At 40.3% G+C, this 19,931-nt stretch overlaps 1 protein-coding gene across 2 annotated transcripts in view; it reads left to right on the forward strand.

Annotated features, from left to right (window-relative positions):
- The window catches only part of CUBN (cubilin), a 697,556-nt gene that overhangs the window by 67,087 nt on the left and 610,538 nt on the right, over positions 1-19,931 (forward strand). For both annotated transcript variants that reach the window (XM_030199596.1, XM_030199602.1), the window contains exons 14-15: positions 6,064-6,298; positions 16,831-17,012. In XM_030199596.1, the coding sequence (XP_030055456.1) occupies positions 6,064-6,298; positions 16,831-17,012 (417 nt within the window). The remainder of the gene's footprint in view (positions 1-6,063; positions 6,299-16,830; positions 17,013-19,931) is intronic.

The raw sequence follows: 19,931 nt of genomic DNA on the forward strand, positions 1-19,931 counted from the left end.
TTATGCAGTTATCCTGGCTGGTTAAGTTCTGAATATCAGCAATTAACCAGCCAAGTACTGATTTCACTCCTGGAAAGCCCCCAAAATAGACAGTTTTGAGTTCCACATTAATCATGTTTTTTAAAAAAAGCAGAGCTAACCGGTTAAATGCCACTGAAAAATGACCGATTAGCCCGAACGGCCAGGTGATTTAACTAGCCAGGAGCCGTTTCTGCCTATTTAAATCGCACTAAATATCGACCCCAGGGTATTTTAAATGGAGACTGAGATTCATCTGTGGTACTCATTCATGCATATGATTATTGGAGGAAAGCCTCTGTGGGCATAAGCACGAGGTTCTCCTTGACAAAGCTGACACAGCAAAATGGGACCCTGTCAATTAAGATAAGTGCTATATGCTTAGTATATGCTGAATGATTTATTGAAATCGATATATAAAATTTAATTAAAAATCAAAAAAAGAAAAAAACACAATGTTCAAAAATTTGAATTAACCCAACGGAGATTTTGAGCCAATGAAGAAATCGGTTCTCATGAGTCACAAGACACCAATTCAGTGACCGGGGACTTACAGAGGCTTTCATCCAATAATCATATGCATGAATGAGTACCACAGAGCAACATCCACTAATTAGACATTGGGAGGAGTTTCTTTGATAGAGTGGTTGAGTCCTTTTAAATAAAAGACTGAGATTCATCAACATTTGAACAATGTAATTCAGTATACATCACTCTTTTTATGCTAACTGAAAGTGGATTTAAGGGCTGTGTACAGTACTGTTTCCAAATTAAAACCCAGACATCCCAAGAAAAATATCTTGCATTTGAATCATCTGTAGAAAATAAATGACTTTCAATACCTTTTACCAAGCAGCAGCAGTAGACATTTAGCCAAACTATTAAACTAATTGAGGGCCCCTTTTACTAAGGCGTGCTGAAAATTGGCCTGCGGTAGTGTAGACGTGTGTTTTGGGCACACAGAGAATCATTTTTCAGTGCACCTGTAAAAAAAAATGCCTTTTTCAAAATTTTTGCCGGAAATGGACGTGCGGCAAAATGAAAATTGCTATGCGTCCATTTTGGGTCTGAGACCTTACTCCAGCCATTGACCTAGCAACAAGGTCTCATGCAGTAACCAGGCAGTAATGGTCGACGCGTGTAAAATGCCGATTATCGCCTGATTACCGCCCGCGCATCAGAAAATAAAAATATTTTCTGGTGTGTGTAAGAAATTAAATTACCGCAAGGGCTACCGGTAACTCAGAATTGCCACGTGTTGGGTACTTGTAGGCACTTACACGGCTTAGTAAAAGGGCCTCTGACTGACTTACCACTTGTTTCAAATACTCGTGCTGTGCTTCAACGCATCAAAAGATACTTATCTCTGTCATTTTGCACGTCATTTCCCCCCGATTCTATAAAAGTTGCCAAAATTGACCGTGCATATTTAGGCATGCCCCCAATTTGCGCACGCAATTTAATAGAATAATGAACAAATTAGTGCCAATAACTGGCTTTTAACAAGCAATTATTGGCACTAATTAGATTTAATTAGGTCTAACGCACATACACTTAGGCACGGCATCTGCGCCTAAAATTAATCTAGAGCCCAAAAAAGGGGACAAAGAAATGGAAGGGTCATGGACATTTTGGGGCGGATCAGGAGTGTGGTTTTGAGTTGCACATGTAATTATAGAATATCGGTGCTCCGTGTGTAAATTTAGGTACAGGCATTTGCACCACATTTTCATTTGCGCAAATGGCGCTTAATTTTACTCATGAACTCTCCGCTTAAGCGTTATTCTATAAACCATGCTGAACTTTTTTCGCAGCTTCTAGAATACTACTTAAGTATGGTTTTTTCATAGTAACATAGTAGATGATGACAGATAAAGACATATACAGTTCATCCAGTCTGCCCAACAAGATAAACTCATAGCATAAGGTATGATACGTATACTTGATCTTGATTTATCCTTGCCATTTTCATGGCACAGACCATAGAAGTCTGCCCAGCACTGGCCTTGTCCTCCAGTTACGGAAGCTGAATCTGTCCAGCTACAATCAGGGCACAGACCGTAGAAGTCTGCCTAGCACTGGCTTTGTTTCCCAATTACTGGCGTTGCCATCTAATTACCACTAAACTTGTTTGGTTTCCCATCTTCTATACAGGATTCCTTTGTGTTTATCCCACACATTTTTTTAAAATTCTTTATTTATACGTGCAATAGATCAAAACATTACATCATCAAAAAATCAAGTTTTTGAACATAGTACAATTATCAAACTCAACGTTCAACCTGTCTGATAACCTAGTCATCTTGCACCCTCTCCCTTTACCCTCCTTTTACCCTCCTCCCCCCTTCCCCATCGCCTATCAAGTAGGTCCCCTCTTTTCAATATTTATCCCACACATTTTTGAATTCTGTTACTATTAATTTCATCTCCACCACCTCCCACGGTAAGGCATTCCAGCTATCTACCACCCTCTCCGTGAAAAAGTATTTCCTAACATTATTCCTGAGTTGGCCCGCCTGCAACCCCAGTTCATGTCTTCTAGTTCTACCACTTTCCCGTCTCTAGAAAATGTTTGTTGGTAGATTTATACCTTTCAAATATTTGAATGTATCTTATCACCCATCTCTTCCAATCCTCCTGGGTATACATGTTCAGGACCTCAAGTCTCTCCTCATGTGTCTTGCAATTCAAACCCCATACCGTTTTGGTCACTTGTTTCTGAACCACTTCAAGTCTTTTTACGTCCTTAGCAAGGTATGGCCTCCAAAACTAAACACAATACTTCAAATGAGGCCTCACCAACAACTTGTACAGGGGCATCACCACCTCCTTTCTTCTGCTGGTTATACCCCTGTCTATGCAGCCTAGCATCCTTCTGGCCGTGGCACTGCCTTGTTGCATTTTTTCACTACCTTGAGATCGTCAGACACCATCACCCCAAGGTCCTTCTCCTGAGTTGTGCTTATCAATCTCTTTCTTCCTATTTGGTACATCTCATTTGGAATTATGCACCCCAAATGCATCATTCTGCACTTCTTGGCATTAAATTTTAACTAAACTATATGAAGAAACCTATAAGCTTGTAAATACTATTAAAATATTTTTTTTAATTGAGCACTACACATAAAAATTAAAAAAGATTTTTAAATAGTATATAGAAGCTTATAGGTTTCTCCATATAGTTTATTTATAAGATAGCAGAAACCAGATATATATAAAATATATATGTTGTGATTAAATTTTAACTGCCAGACCTTTGACCATTCTTCTAATTGGAGGGGCATGCGATGAAACTACAGTGTAGTAAATTTAAAACAAATCGGAGAAAATATTTCTTCAGCCAACGCATAATTAAACTCTGGAATTCGTTGCCGGAGAACGTGGTAAAGGCGGTTAGCTTAGCAGAGTTTAAAAAGGGGTTAGATGGTTTCCTAAAGGACAAGTCCATAAACCACTACTAAATGGACTTGGGAAAAATCCACAATTCCAGGAATAACATGTATAGAATGTTTGTATGTTTGGGAAGCTTGCCAGGTGCCCTTGGCCTGGATTGGCCGCTGTCATGGACAGGATGATGGGCTCGATGGACCCTTGGTCTTTCCCAGTGTGGCATTACTTATGTACTTAATTTTTGGAGTTTTCTTCTCATAGTTTCTACTTCCTCTGGGGTATCCAGTCTATGGGCTATCTTTGTGTCGTCCGCAAATAGATGCCGATTTTTTGTAGACGTGCTGTATAGAATCTAACCCTTCATGTCAATTTTTACCCAAAGCAACAGGAAAACCCTCAAAATGTCAAGATTTTTTCCTGTTTTATAAATAGTGTTAACTTTTTCAAAAGAGCACACATTATTGGGAAAGAGTGAGCACTAATAGTTTACACTTTTGGATGAATGCTCACTTTCAAAAAAGTGTGCACAACTAATGATATTGCTCTAAATAAAAACAAACAAAACAAAAATTCCTGCAAATAACACACGATGAAATAAGACAAAAAATTTTTGGCTACATACCCCTAGCAGGAGCATCCAGGAATCACTTCTGTGCCTTACTAGCCACCAGGGAAGCTCATGATAAATGTTAAGGGGGTTCAGACTTTTGGATATTATTGGCGATGTTGGAAAGGTTTTGGGGGTGGGGGATTTCTGGAATGCTATTCAAGGGAAGTCTTTTGGCTGCCTTTGTCATAAGTGCATCAGGTGCTAAAATTAACTGAGTTTAGAAACTCATCTTTTTACATTGCAGACCCCTTATTCTGCAATAAATTGCCTCTGAGGTTGAAAAGAATTTGGAGCATGAGAGTTTAAAAGAGAGCTAAAAACATTCCTCTTTTTCCAGGCATACAAGAGAATGCTTGAATCAGGCAGAAAAAGGTTTTTGCAGTGCATTGACTGTATTTTTAAAGATTATTTGTAAATGGTATATATGTTTTAAAATGTTCTGTTTTTCATATTAGTAGTTTGTGATTCATTTATTATGTATATGTGATTTGTGATCCACCTAGATCATTGGGATCGTGGGAAATAGAAGTTTTTTAATAAATAAATAATTTATAGCTGTGATAGTGCATTGTAACTTACCATATGGCACCTACCATGCCATAACTTGCCCATTCCCACCTATCTCCCACTCTCTTCCTTGGTAAATACTTAGTGCATGAATTTTGATTTATTTGTTTATGTTAAAATGCATATATCCCACCAATCCATTGTTCATAGCAGTGGCGTAGCCAAGAGTGGGCCCAGGCCCACCCACTTTGGGCTCAGGCCCACCCAGTAGCAGCACACCTATGATGTGACTGGCAGGGATTCCCAAGCCCCAGCAGCCGAAAACTCCCAACTACTCTCCCTCCTGCATACCTTGTAAATAGCAGATCTTCGCCTGCAGTAAGCAGCGACTGATACATACTGTTTGCACTGGCCCCACAGCCTTCCCTCTGATGTATTCCCGCCTATGCGGAAACAGGAAATTGCATCACAGGGAAGGCTGTGGGGCTAACATAAGCAGTGTGTATTAGTTGCTGCTTGCTGCCAGTGAAAATCTGCTATTTAAAAGGTATGTGGGGGAGGGAGGATGTTTGAGAGACCATATGGCATGCAGGTGAGAGGGGGACAGACCAAATCGCTTGTGGGACAAGATGGTGTTCTTCTGCCCACCCATCTTGGGCCCAGGCCCACCCAAAATTGGGTGTCTGGCTACGCCTCTGGTTCATAGCAAATTACAACCCACACAATCAAGAAACAGAAAAATACAAATTATACATAGACATCATTCCAAATCAAACTGACTATATATTAGGAATGTACATTCATTTGAATTGTCATGGTCCTATCCAGTTAACTCTTGTTGAATATTAAGAGGGATATTTTTACAGGAGTTTTCAGGACCATAGAGGCCCCTTTTTTAGATGTCATGAATACACCTTCCCCCAGATTCTATATATGGCACCTGAAATTCCACGCGGAAACCAGAGCACATTCTATAACAGTGCGCAAACTTAATTGGTTAGCTAATCAGCGCTGTTAATTGGATGTTAACAAACAATTATTAGCATTAATTGAGATTTACACACATGCTAAGTGTATTCTATAACGTGATGCATCTAAATTTTCTTGTATAATTGAAAAGGGGTGTGGCCATGGGCGGGGCAGGGGCGTTTCTTTAATTTATGCACATTATTATAGAATACACCTGCTCTGCTCCTAATTTAGGCATCTGGATTTACATCAAGTAAAATGTGGCCTAAATGAACGTGGCCAAATTTGGTCACATGGTCAGCTACTTGGCATATTCTATGTATCATGCAGAAAGTTAAACCTATTCTATAAAATTTAGGTGTACTTTAGAGAATACACCTAGGCGTAACTATTTTCAGCATGGCTTTTTCAGGCGCCATATATAGAATATCCCCCCCCCCCTTGTGTGGTCTTGAAAGCTGTTATAATAACTACATAGGTGGATATTATGAATATTGTTCATATATCTTATTTCTATAGATATTTAAGAATGTAGATATGATACTATGGGGTTTTTTTTCTCTCACTAGATCCTTCGCATTTCTTTTCCATTCTTCCACTTGGAGGAAAGCAGTAGGTGTAGATTTGACTTCCTTCAGATTCATGATGGAGGGTCAGCCTCAGAATTCATGATAGGAAAATACTGTGGCACATCTGTTCCTACTGAACTCTTCAGCACCCATAATTCCCTGTATTTCTGGTTCCGTTCGGATCACTCAATCAGCAGAGGAGGATTCACAGTGGCATGGCAGTCTCGAGAACCAGGTACATTTTAATTATCAGTGTATATTTCATAACAGAGAAAGAAATATAATGAATATCTGACCTAATTTTGTAGTAGTCATGTTAACTAAATATATACTTTAACTAAATTTTAAAATAAATTACCATATAATCAGTCTTAATACATGAATCTATTTGCTCACAGAGTGGAACTTTGAAATAGGAAGCAACCCAGATAGATTTCTCTACTAGTTATGTGCACAGGAAAGACATTTTTTGACTCATTTTCAGATTTTTTTGTACTTTTCTCCAATATGTGGGGCATTTTTTCAGTTCATATCAGAGGTTTCAGAGTATTAGACCTTTTAATATGTACAAGTTGTATGTACATTCTTAGATTTTATGCATACTTAATTTTTTATTGTATCCTAATCATTGCATATCCCCTGTTCCTTACCTCATTATTCACGCCACATTAGAGACTTTAAAAATCACCAATTAAAGCCATAATCTAGCTTTATACAAATAAGAGAATTCACATTACTACAGCAGAATGCAAGTGAAGCTTGATTTCGCATATACGACTGGATTCAGTAAATGGCACTGAAAATTAGGAGCCTGAAAAAAATCTATAACGGGCTCTCCGGGATAAGCACAGAGCGCGTATTCCCATGCCCAGCTTTGGCCGTGAGGACTTACGCCAGCTGAAGCTTGGTGTAATTCCTGGCATGCAAGTTGGGTGCACTTCCACGCAATTGTATAACACAGCGTGCAACGTTTTGGAATGGCCCTGATCTGCCCATGCCCCTCCCATGGCCTTGCCCCCTTTTGGATTTCATGCTATAGGATTTGGGCAACCTGTGTTATAGACTAGCACAAAACAATTTGCATGTGCAAGGCTCAATTGCTGTCAATTAACATCAATAATTGTTAGCATCCAATTATTGACTGTTAAATGTTTGTTAACCAGTTTAGTTGCATGCACAACTCAGGATCGTGTCCCATTATGAGCACGCAACATTTGGTGACCCTTATAGAATCAGTGGATGTGTCTATGTGGCAAGTGAAGCATTCAAGCTGGGACATTCACAATTTCCTGTATTATACAAAATATATGCTGAATGTGGAGCGTTTTGTTAAAAACAGATAAGAGTAAGAAAATGCATGTGCAGCTTAAGTGCTCAGTTAAATGCTGACATTTACTCAAATTAAGTGCTGATGTTGCAACCTATGCATGTATCTGTCTGATTTTATAAACTGGACATCCAAAAAAAGCTGAGCAAAACAACTTTTGTCATGGTTTTCAACACCAGAGAGGTAAGCACATTGCCCCTTCAATGACTGGTGCAAACTCCAGATCCAAACAAGCAGTTAGCTGACACATCTATCTCGGAGCAGTGTACATGCCAATGTCCAAACCATGCCTCCTTGAAAATTCTGAGCCCCTTTTACTAAGCAGCAGTAAGCCCAACGCGGGCTTACTGCTTGCTAAACAGGAAGTACCGCTGGGCTACCACAGCAGCCTGGTTGTACTTCCCACCCCTGGCATGCCGTCATATCCAGTGCTAGAAAAATATATTTATTTTTGTGGTGCCAGAGTGTACCTGGCAGTGATCAGGCAGTGCCGTGGGCTGCCCTGTTACTGCTGGGTTAGCACGGGAGTCCTTACCACCACCTCAATGCTCCCATACACTGTAGTATCGAAACTACAGTGTATGGGAGCACGCTGCCATTTGTTTGAAGAGCTCCTTTCACTTTTAAGTAGTGATTGTGCTGGTTTTTATCTGCCTTAATACCATACTCAATTGATTTCCAATTCTGTATTGTGGAAGTTCACAAACACACTATCTAGTTTTTTTCAGTGATGAAGATTACAGTATAGCCCCTGATGCAGCCCTCTTGGGCAAAACACTGCCTGTGTCGTGCATTTTTATTTGATTGAGTTTCTACAATAAAGAGTGGTTTTTGGACTGATCACTGATCTGCTTTGGTTATTTCCACATTGGAGTTTGTGGATTGTTTGCCTTGTTGTTTCTTGTAACTTCATGTTGGTCAGCTTTTCTAATTTGGCTAGTGTCGTTGAGAGATCTAAGACGAAGAAGCCTTCCAAAATGAAATTGCACAGATTAGAAACAGCACCAGTACTAGATATGGTAACTGGAGTGTGTTTTCAATTGTTTCAGAATGCATGTTTCCCTTGAAATTTCAGTGACTACAAGGACTTCTTGAAGATCACTTTCTGACTGTTCATATACATTTTGGAACCAGTGTGCTAACTTTCAAGAAGTTTGATCCTTAGTGAAAGTTTTGTTCTTGTTTTTGCAGCTATGGATTGATTATTTGAGGGTTCATTTTATCATCCAAAATATTGTCTACTGAAGTTCCCTCTAATGTTTGTTTTTTGTGGTGGATGGGAAACACGCAAAAGCTTCCTTTTATGCCTGCTTACATAAGAGTATGGTGCATACATGCAAAGTGGCAATAGAGAGCTCAGGACTTACTAGAATGTGAAGTTAGATCTGAGGGAAATCAATTATACTGGTGCAAAAGGGGGGCATAATAATATAAGTAATGCCATACTGAGATAGACTGAAGGTCCACCAAACCCAGCATCTTGTTATCAACAGTGGCCAATCCAGGTCACAAGTACCTGGCAAGATCCCAAAACATTTTATGCTGCTTACCCTACAAATAAGCAGTGGATTTTACCAAGTCCAGTGTAATAATAGCTTACTACTACTAATAATTTCTATAGAGTATGTAGTGCTGTACACATTATCCACCTAATTCTAGAAAAGTGACTAAATATTGTGTGCACAAATTTGGGTGTGCCTCCAATTTGTGCACAAAATTTAATTGAATAATGAGCTAATTAGGTCTGATAATTGGCTTGTTAACCAATTAGTGGCACTAATTAAATTTAATAGGAATTTATGTGCATAAATATAGGCATGAGATCCATGCCTAAATTTTACGTGTGAGTTCAAATAGGGAGCATGGAAATGGGAGGGTCATGGGTGGAATGAGGGCGTTCTTAACATTTATGCACATTGTTATAGAATGAGGGGGGATGCGCCTAATTTAGGCGCGTACATTTGCACCACATTTCAGTTGGTACAAATGGCTGTGCCTATAGTTAGGCATGATTCCTGGGAGTATGCACTATTCTATAAACCACGCCTAACTTTAAGCATGACTTACAGAATTATACTTTTCCAGCTTATAGAATTATGCTATCTTTGGCGCCATATTTAAAATTCATCCCTAATGCAGGTATTTTCTCTGTCCCTAGAGGGCTCACAATCTTAAGTTTTTGTACCTGGGACAATGTAGGGTTAAGTGACTTGCCAAAAGTCACATGGAGTTGCAGTGGGAATTGAACTCAAGTTGCCAAGATCAGAGCCCGCTGCACTAACCATTCAGTGACTCCTCCGTTTATATATTTTTCTTTTAAGAAATTAGCCAAATCTTTTAAAACTCTGCTAAGCTAAATGCTTTATTTTTTTTAAACCACATTCTCTGGCAACGAATTCCAATGCTCCCATCAGTATGTATGTGTGGGGCAGCTTGCTGGGGCGAGGGGGGGTGTAGGATTTCCAGGTACGTGAAGTCCCTCATTTCAGCATATAATGGTTAGTGGAGGGGGACCCATAATTGCTTGTCATTGGATATTCTGGACATTCTTATTTCACCAATGTTTTGTTATTCTTTATAATGGAAAAGAGATGGATGAGGGGAGATATGATTGAGGTCTACAAAATCTTGAGTGGTGTAGAACGAGTAGAAGTAAATTGATTTACTCGTTCCAAAAGTACAAAGACTAGGGGACACTCGAGGAAGTTACATGAAAATACTTTTAAAATAAATAAGAGGAAATATTTTTTCACTCAACAAATAGTTAAGCTCTGGAACTCTTTGTTGGAGGATGTGGTGACAGCAGTTAGTGTATGTGGGTTTAAAAAAGGTTTGTACAAATTCCTGGAGGAAAGTCCATAGTCTGCTATTGAGACAAATATGGGAAGCAATTGCTTGCCCTGGAGTATGTAATATGGAGTGTTGCCACGATTTAGGTTTCTGCCAGGTACTTGTGACCTGGCTTGGCCACTGTTTGGAAAATGGGATACTGGGCTAGACGGACCATTGAACTGACCCAGTATGGCTACTATTATGTTCTTATGAAGCTCAATAAAATGTATTGCAACAACAAAAAGAACTCACTGTATCTGATCCTGCCTATGTATGGTGCTTGCACATGAGCAGTGATGTGATCCTGGGAGGCACTGCTTCATGTTCACCTTCCAGTCTTCTCTTGATTGATATCCGTGTTCTCATGGAGATGTTCTGTGGTGGCAGGTGGTGGGAGAACCAGGAGATCCGACTCTTGCACAGAGAAATTAGGCTCCCTGGGTAGAGACATTGCTATGCACACTGAGGAATGTTGTTCCATGTGCATGGGTATGTATGCATGTTTTGCACATGGTGCTGTTGCTGTGGACGTTTTCTCGATACAGGGACCAGTACAATTGTTGCATGTTTTCCTTCTTATCTGTTCCCTTCTCCACTACTGCCAACTCCAGACTTCGCGCCTTCTGTCTCGCTGCACCCTACGCCTGGAATAAACTTCCTGAGCCCCTACGTCTTGCCCCATCCTTGGCCACCTTTAAATCTAGACTGAAAGCCCACCTCTTTAACATTGCTTTTGACTTGTAACCACTTGTAACCTCCTCTCCTCCTTCCTGTACACATTAATTGATTTGATTTGCTTACTTTATTTTTTGTTTATTAGATTGTAAGCTCTTTGAGCAGGGACTGTCTTTCTTCTATGTTTGTGCAGCGCTGCGTACGCCTTGTAGCGCTATAGAAATGCTAAATAGTAGTAGTAGTAGTAGTAATATATTTCCGATCGGTGGAGACATTTTTCTCAAAATATCTATGACATTTGCGGTGCGTCTTTTTATTAAACGCTTTTGGGTGTATTTTCAAATATCAGAAAACATTTTTTACTTCTTCCATTATGGACTTGGTTTTTAAATTTTTTTCCGATAAACATTATTTTTGCCATATGAATGGGATATTGAAAAGGCCCCTCTGTATTTCTAAGAGCTAATTATTGGCTGATACAGATACCCTAATTATATTTCTAACCTCCTAATTGGTTCAAGGCCAATTAGAAATCAGGCTAGGGGTGGGTGGGTGGCAATGAAAGTTTAAATTAAGGTTTCCTGTGACTATTAGCTGTTCTTTATACTGATACTATGATAACTTTAAAATAGACTCTTTAAATGCTAGCCTATGGAACTGTAACAGAAACTTTAAATGCTAAAAAGAAAAAAAAAATCCATAAACTGCCTTTGCTAAGTGATCAGAGTGTCTTAAAATAAAGTCGCTGACATTACCTATTTAATTCTAAGTCCGCCTTTCCCCAAATTTAAAAGAAATTTCCCAGCAAATATTGGTGAAGTTCTCCCCCTCTCTGGAAGTCGTCTCACAGCACCTCTTCAATTGATGATAGAGTCAGCGTAGTTTTTATTTTTGCATTGAGTTAAAATGTGGAGATGATGTGAATGTCAAAACACTAGAGGAGATGCCAAACTTCTCTTTTACCAAGTGAATATTTGTATTGGGATGTTCATATGCCTTTAAGTGGTTTATTTTTAAGAACTATTTTTCCTGAACTTGGGTTATCAATAGAAATCAAACAAAATAAAACATGGAAAAGAAAATAAGATGATACCTTTTTTATTGGACATAACTTAATACATTTCTTGATTAGCTTTCGAAGGTTGCCCTTCTTCATCAGATCGGTAATAAGCAAATGTGTTAGCAGATAGTATATATAAGAGAAACATCAAAGCATTACTTTCACAGTCTGACAGAGTGGGAGGGTGGGGGTATGCATGGGGACATCAAAACATTTCACTGATATTCTAACAGGATGGGTGTTGATAGGTGAGAGGAGGGTAATAAACAGAGAAATACAGCTTTATGGTTTATACTACTACTACTACTACTATTTAGCATTTCTATAGCGCTACAAGGCATACGCAGCGCTGCACAAACATAGAAGAAAGACAGTCCCTGCTCAAAGAGCTTACAATCTAATAGACAAAAAATAAATAAAGTAAGCAAATCAAATCAATTAATGTGAACGGGAAGAAAGAGAGGAGGGTAGGTGGAGGCGAGTGGTTACAAGTGGTTACGAGTCAAAAGCAATGCTAAAGAGGTGGGCTTTCAGTCTAGATTTAAAGGTGGCCAAGGATGGGGCAAGACGTAGGGGCTCAGGAAGTTTATTCCAGGCGTAGGGTGCAGCGAGACAGAAGGCGCGAAGTCTGGAGTTGGCAGTAGTGGAGAAGGGAACAGATAAGAAGGATTTATCCATGGAGCGGAGTGCACGGGAAGGGGTGTAGGGAAGGACGAGTGTGGAGAGATACTGGGGAGCAGCAGAGTGAATACATTTATAGGTTAGTAGAAGAAGTTTGAACAGGATGCGAAAACGGATAGGGAGCCAGTGAAGGGTCTTGAGGAGAGGGGCAGTATGAGTAAAGCGACTCTGGCGGAAGATGAGACGGGCAGCAGAGTTTTGAACCAACTGGAGAGGGGAGAGGTGACTAAGTGGGAGGCCAGCAAGAAGCAGATTGCAGTAGTCTAAACGAGAGGTGACAAGGGTGTGGATGAGGGTTTTGGTAGAGTGCTCGGAAAGAAAGGGGCGGATTTTACGGATGTTGTAAAGAAAGAAACGACAGGTCTTGGCGGTCTGCTGGATATGAGCAGAGAAGGAGAGAGAAGAGTCAAAGATGACCCCAAGGTTTCGAGCTGAGGAGACAGGGAGAATGAGAGAGCCATCAACAGAAATAGAAAAAGGGGGGAGCGGGGAGGTGGGTTTGGGGGGGGAAAATGAGAAGCTCGGTTTTGGTCATATTTAATTTCAGGTGGCGTTGAGACATCCAGGCAGCAATGTCAGACAAGCACACTGAAACTTTGGTTTGGATGCAAGGTGAGATATCAGGGGTAGAAAGGTAGATTTGGGAGTCATCAGCATAGAGATGGTAGGAAAAGCCATGGGATGAGATTAATGAACCAAGGGAAGAAGTGTAGATAGAAAAGAGGAGGGGACCAAGAACAGAACCCTGAGGTACGCCGACAGGCAGAGGGATAGAAGTAGAAGAGGATCCACCAGAGTGAACACTAAAGGTGCGGAGGGAGAGGTAGGAAGAGAACCAGGAAAGGACAGAGCCCTGGAATCCAAGTGAGGACAGGGTATCGAGAAGTATGCTGTGATCGACAGTGTCAAAAGCAGCGGAAAAATCAAGAAGAATGAGGATGGAATATTGACCTCTGGATTTAGCCAGTAATAGGTCATTGGAGACTTTAGTAAGCGCAGTTTCGGTTGAGTGGAGAGGGCGAAAACCAGATTGTAATGGGTCAAGAATAGCATGTGAGGAGAGAAAATCAAGGCAGCGGTGGTGAACAGCACGCTCAGGTAATTTGGAGAGAAAAGGAAGGAGGGAGATGGGTCGGTAATTAGAGGGACAAGTAGGGTCGAGTGAAGGCTTCTTAAGGAGAGGTGTGACCACAGCATGTTTAAAGGCAGCAGGGACAGTCGCAGTGGAAAGTGAGAGGTTGACAGATAAAAGGAATAAGAGTAGGAGAGATGGCATTAAGAAGGTGGGTGGGAATGGGATCAGAGGAACAGGTGGTACATTTTGAGGAAGAAAGGAGAAGTGTAGTTTCCTCAATAGTGACTTCAGAAAAGGAGGAAAGGGAAATAAGCAAATGAGGTAGCAGATAGTATATATGAGAGAAAACCCAGATCCTTATTAAGTCCTGTTTGTTGGGTGTCAAAATATTCAACCATTCTTATTTCAAAGGTCTTACATTCCTGTATTGTTTTAAAATTACCTTTCAGTATTCTTACTGTGAAATCACTGGTGCAGTGTTCTGGTCTTGTGAAGTGTTGGCCCACAGGGATGGGGGCCTAACTGGCACCGGCTATTTTCATGTGATGTCTGTGTAGATTGAATCTTGTCTTAAGCATCTGGCCTGTTTCTCCAATATAGCATCCTTCGTTACATTTCTTACACTGAATGATATATACCACATTGGCAGATGAGCATGTAAAACAGTCCTTTATGGGTTTTCTAACTCATTATAAAACATAAAGCTGTATTTCTCTGTTTATTTCTCTGTTTATTACCCTCCTCTCACTTACCAACACCCATTCTGTTAGAATATCAATGAAATGCTTTGATGTCCCCATGTATACCCCCACCCTCCCACTCTGTCAGACAGTCAAAGTAATGCTTTGATGTTTCTCTCATATATACTATCTGCTACCTCATTTGCTTATTTCCGATCTGAGGAAGAAGGGCAACCTTCGAAACCTAATCAAGAAATGTATTAAGTTATGTCCAATAAAAAAGGTATCATCTTATTTTCTTTTCCATGTTTTATTTTGTTTGATTTCTATTGATAACCTTTAAGAGTGGACTAACACGGCTACCACACCTCTCTCCTGAACTTAGGGAAACTTTAGTGTTTGTGACATCATTAGGCAGCTGTTAGTCTATTGTATAATGATGTCATGAATTAGGGGACAGAAGGCTGAGCAAAAACAATTGTCATGGGTGAGTACAGAGAATTCTTTGCAGGTTGTAATGTCATCTACAGTAACTAAGGAGTGTAGTTATCAACAGAGGCTACTGTTAAGATGTTATTTTACCACTAACTGATGTTGTTTTAGCACAGGACCCATTCCTAGTTACTAATAACTGGGGTTAATAACAAAATAACACACCTTAACTGTTGCCCATTTTGATAACTATGTCTCTATATGGGTATTATCTGAAATTATAGTTGTACTCCAGCTTTTAAGATCATATAAATCCCTTGTTTAGGTATTTCTTATGTTGGTTTAGTAAAGGATGGCACAACCCACAAAATACAACATTTTTTAGGAGCTGCATGGCCTTTGGACCTCTCGACTAACATACCAATGAACAAGTTGAGGAACTAAGGGACTCTTTTACTAAGGTACGGGAGGGCTAACATGCAGGTAGTGTGCACAAAATCGGCACTACCGCCAGGCTACCATGGGCGCCTGGTGGTAATTCTGAGTTTGGCGCACGCCGAATCCTGTGGTAGAAAAATAATTGTCTATTTTCTACTGGGGGGGGGGGGCATTTCCAGCAGTGATCAGCAGTTGGCGCGCATGAGCCCTCACCACTAAGTCAATGGGTGGCAGTAAGGGCTCAGGCCATAAATAGGTGCGCACTAGTTTTAATTTCAGTGCACGCTCATTTCCCAGACCATTAAAAAAAGCCCTTTTCCCCAGCCGCAGTAAAAAAAAAAATAGCCCAGCTCGCACCCAAAACACCCGACCGCACTACCGCAGGTCATTTTTTACCGAGGCTTAGTAAAAGGACGTGCATTCATATAAGCACGCAAATTCTAATGAGTGCCGATTAACTTCAGTAATTGGTTGTTAGCACCCAATTATTGATGGTTATGAGCTCAATTAATTTGCACGCAGAACTCAGTAGCGTGTCCAAATTTGGGCTCCATATATAGAATTCAGGGGCTAACGTGCATGTCTATTTGCCTAAGCTGATATCCTATAAAGAAGTATAGGTGCCTACATTCCTTTATAGAATAGGCTTCTACCAGGTGCCCTGTGAGTGCCTAGTTATAAGGCATTGAAGAGCAATTCTATGAATTGGCACCTAAAGATAGTCAACAGTTGTGCACGTAAAATTACAGAATAATAGCAATTATGCATGTGATTGGTGCCACAAATTGGCAATTATGTGTGTAAGTGCTAGGTACGATTTTATAACACATGCACCAACATCGCTTAGTGCATAAGTGCAAGGGGGTCTAGAATATATAAGTTATGCACACTTTTACAACTACCATTGACTTGGCATAACTGTTGTTGCCTAACTTTAGGTGCAACAGAAAGAGAAACAGACAGAGAAACAGACCTTAAGCAGAGAAAGAGAATCTTTATTGGATCGTCAACATTCCCAGGATTCACAAACGGATGCCCGACATGGCTATGTTTCGATGGGCCAAGAGGAGACATACTTGTTACTAGTTTTGGTGAAGTTTAAGGTTGCACACCAGCTAGTTTTCTTTTCCCCTGACGGAGCCAGAGTTTGGTAAAACATGGCCATGTGAATCCTGGGGAGTATCGATGTACCAATAAAGACTGTCTTTCTCTGCATAAGGTCTGCTTCTCTTTCTGTTCCACATAGGATCTAATAAACCATTTGCCTTCTTGTTTTCTCACTAACTTTAGGTGTGTCAGTACTGACTTAGCTAGTATTCTATAAGGGCATCTTGGCAGCAAGAAGCCATTATAGAATTGGTGCTATGCACATGGCTTTTGGGGCACCTATATGTTGGCACCAATTTATAGAATTACCACCAGTTATATAATTGCCCCCCTATTTGCTTAAAGTGTGAAAATGTTTGTAAACTGTTTAAAAAAAACCTCCTTCCCTGAGACACCATTGATTTTACATGACATCACAACTTTTAAAGAAAATTACAAATTACCCTTATTTTGTTATTAGAATGCGGCAGTGAGCTGACTGCTACCTATGGCTCAATTAACTCTCCGGGATACCCTGGGAACTATCCTGTTAGCCGTGATTGTTACTGGACCATCTCCACCACACCTGGACTCCTCATCACATTTGCCTTTGGCACATTGAGCATAGAGCACCATGACAGCTGCAATTATGACTACCTGGAGGTAAAACATGTTTCTTAAAAAAGATTGTTTCCATGTCAAGGTTAAAAATCGATCAGAGATTGGGCTAATGTAGTGTTGTCATAAGCATCATTTTTAAAGCATAAGGCAATCCTGCACTCAAAGTGTGTTCCCATAAATTAGGAATATGCCATACAATATGGGTTGCAGCAAACACAAAGTGATAGAGTTCTGCTTGGCTTGGATTATGTTGATTTCTGTTATTTGAAGTGACCTGGTTTGCAGCCCCATTTAGGTGGCTGGCAAATATAAACGTCTACTACAGCTTGACTGTGGTTCTAGCATTGATCCTATCTTGCTGAACCAGATACATACGAGGTTGAAAGTCTCACCCTCACATTCTGCCTGGCTAGAAAAACATGTTTACTCACTTTGGAGCTGATAACACAGAATGACAATAGTACAACTCTTTATTCAATCATTTTGCATGTACTGTTCTAGGCAAGTATACTGTAGGCAAAGTATAGTGTAGCTTAAACAGCCAGCATAAAACATCCCCAAGCAGAAGCTTTACCACTAGACTCTCAATTCTTAAGCAAATCTTTCTTATTGTAGTACTCAGAATAAACAAGGAAAATCCAATTTACAGTTCAATTGCTTGTAAAAGAATTGTGGCCTTCTGCCCATAGAGTCTGTATCTAGGCTCCTCAGAGGCAAGGAGATGACCAGAACCTCAGCCCAACTGAGAGGAAAAACTGTAACACTCAGAGAGAATAAATGGGGAATGACTTGGCTAAGTCTTGGGAAAAGTCTTGAGAAAAGATGCGAACTGGAGAAAAATCTTGATGGTTAAAGAGGTATCAGCCCCTAGAACAGCTGCTGATCACAAAGGCATGGAAGGAAAACTGGGCTCTCTCTCCCACAGCCCACAGAGGCAGAGAGGGAGGGCTGGATATAGCTCAGAGAGCTAACAGCCAATAGGGAAAGCTCACAAGAAGTCAATCACAGGATACTGCAAAACTGTAGGAAAAGCAGTCCTAATAAACAGTGCTATCTATTACACAAACAATGTCAATTGAATACAGATAATACTCATATTAAATATACATCACAATATACGCTGCCTCCATGAATATGGGGGCAGAACATTGCATCTGCAGAAAGAAAGGGAATGAAATTTAGAAACATGCAGAGAGTGTGTGGCTCTTTAGAGAGGCACAGTGTAATTACTAGCATATTATTCTTTGTTCATTTGCCAACAGGGTTGATATTACCTACTTTGCTGCCCCGATTAAATGATTAATGTGCTGTCGCATCTGGTGTAACTGTGACTGGCCATGGAAGTACATGTGTGCAGAGTTTGGGAGCCAGCATGTATGCCTAGGCTCTGCAGTGACCCTGTCTCCTTCACAGGCTTCTTTACAGTACTTGAGGAAGGAACATGATGACTGAAGGGCCTATAAGAGTGTGCTGACTCAGAGTCTATGCTCATACACTGCCACTGCCCTTTGAGGTGGGAGAGGAGGAAGTAGAGTGATGGTTCATGGTATTCTCCTAAGCAGAGTGAATCTGAGTCAAGGCCTGACCAACTGCTTCCCTGCGAGAAACGTTTCGGGCTCTGGAAAATGGAAGAAAAATTAAAAAGGGATTAAATCATACATATTTTCTCTCTTCTACCATGCTTACCCTCTTAATTTATTTATTTATTAGGATTTATTTACTGCCTTTTTGAAGGAATTCATTCAAGGCAGTGTACAGCAAGAATAAGTCAAACATAATCAATAGACAATTACAGCTGTAAAATTATTCATTGTAATGTACCATAGTATGGTACGTTACAATGTCAACACAATACACAATAGAACATTTTAATAGGCAGCATAGGATGCAAACAAAGATGGAACATACAGATAGATAAGATAAAAAAACAGGAGTAGAGTAAGAAAATAAGAGACTATTTTAAAGAAAGTTGTAAATGAAGTCAGAAACGTGTTTGAATATTATCTTATCTGGGGTAGGAGTGAATAATAAAAGTGGGAAAAGGTGCCCTCTTGCCACCTTTTTCCTCTTCTGACCTCACTTCATTCTCCTCCAAACTCTTTATTGCCTCGTGCTTCAAAGTCACTAGTGCTCTTTGTTTGGACCTGAAAAGTCAAGTCTAGTCAAGCCACTGCTTTTCTCCTTTCTCTTTCTCTCCCAGGTAAGGTTACCAGATCGCCATTGAGCAAATCTGGGATTAAAATTATTGATAGCATCTCAGCCACTTTTGATATAGTATATTATCAGCTTTTAGTACAACTTTTGGAAGATATTGGTATTTCTGATAAAGTACTTGGTGGTTTCATGGTTTTCTAACTGAAAGAACTTATAGTGTGAAACATTTGGAGTCATTTTCTAAATTTTGAAAATCAAATAGCAGGGTTCCTCAAGGCTCATTGCTCTCACTTGGTAAGTGAGTAAATTAGTGTGAAAACATTTCTGTTTGATTTTTATAGTAGAAGGGGGAAGGAAAGGTTAGATAATTAACAATGCAATGGGTCCTAAATGGACCATGATGATAAAAACTAATGGTGTTAGATTTAATGGAGCTATTACTACTACTACTATTTAGCATTTCTATAGCGCTACAAGGCGTACGCAGCGCTGCACAAACATAGAAGAAAGACAGTCCCTGCTCAAAGAGCTTACAATCTAATAGACAAAAAAAAGTAAGCAAATCAAATCAATTAATGTGTACAGGAAAGAGGAGAGGAGGTTACAAGTGGTTACGAGTCAAAAGCAATGTTAAAGAGGTGAGCTTTCAGTCTAGCACTGGCGTAGCAAGGGGGGGAGGGGCAGTCCGCCCCAGGTGTCAGCTCGGGGGGGGGGGGGGGGTGCTCCCTGCCAGCTCCCCCCTCGGTGCATCGACACCCTCCTCCCCAGTGCCCACCCTCCTCCGTCCAACCAGCTCCCTACCTTTAA

The sequence above is a fragment of the Microcaecilia unicolor genome, chromosome 1 (genome assembly GCF_901765095.1).
Source record: "Microcaecilia unicolor chromosome 1, aMicUni1.1, whole genome shotgun sequence".
In the NCBI taxonomy this organism is placed as follows: Eukaryota; Metazoa; Chordata; class Amphibia; order Gymnophiona; family Siphonopidae; genus Microcaecilia; species Microcaecilia unicolor.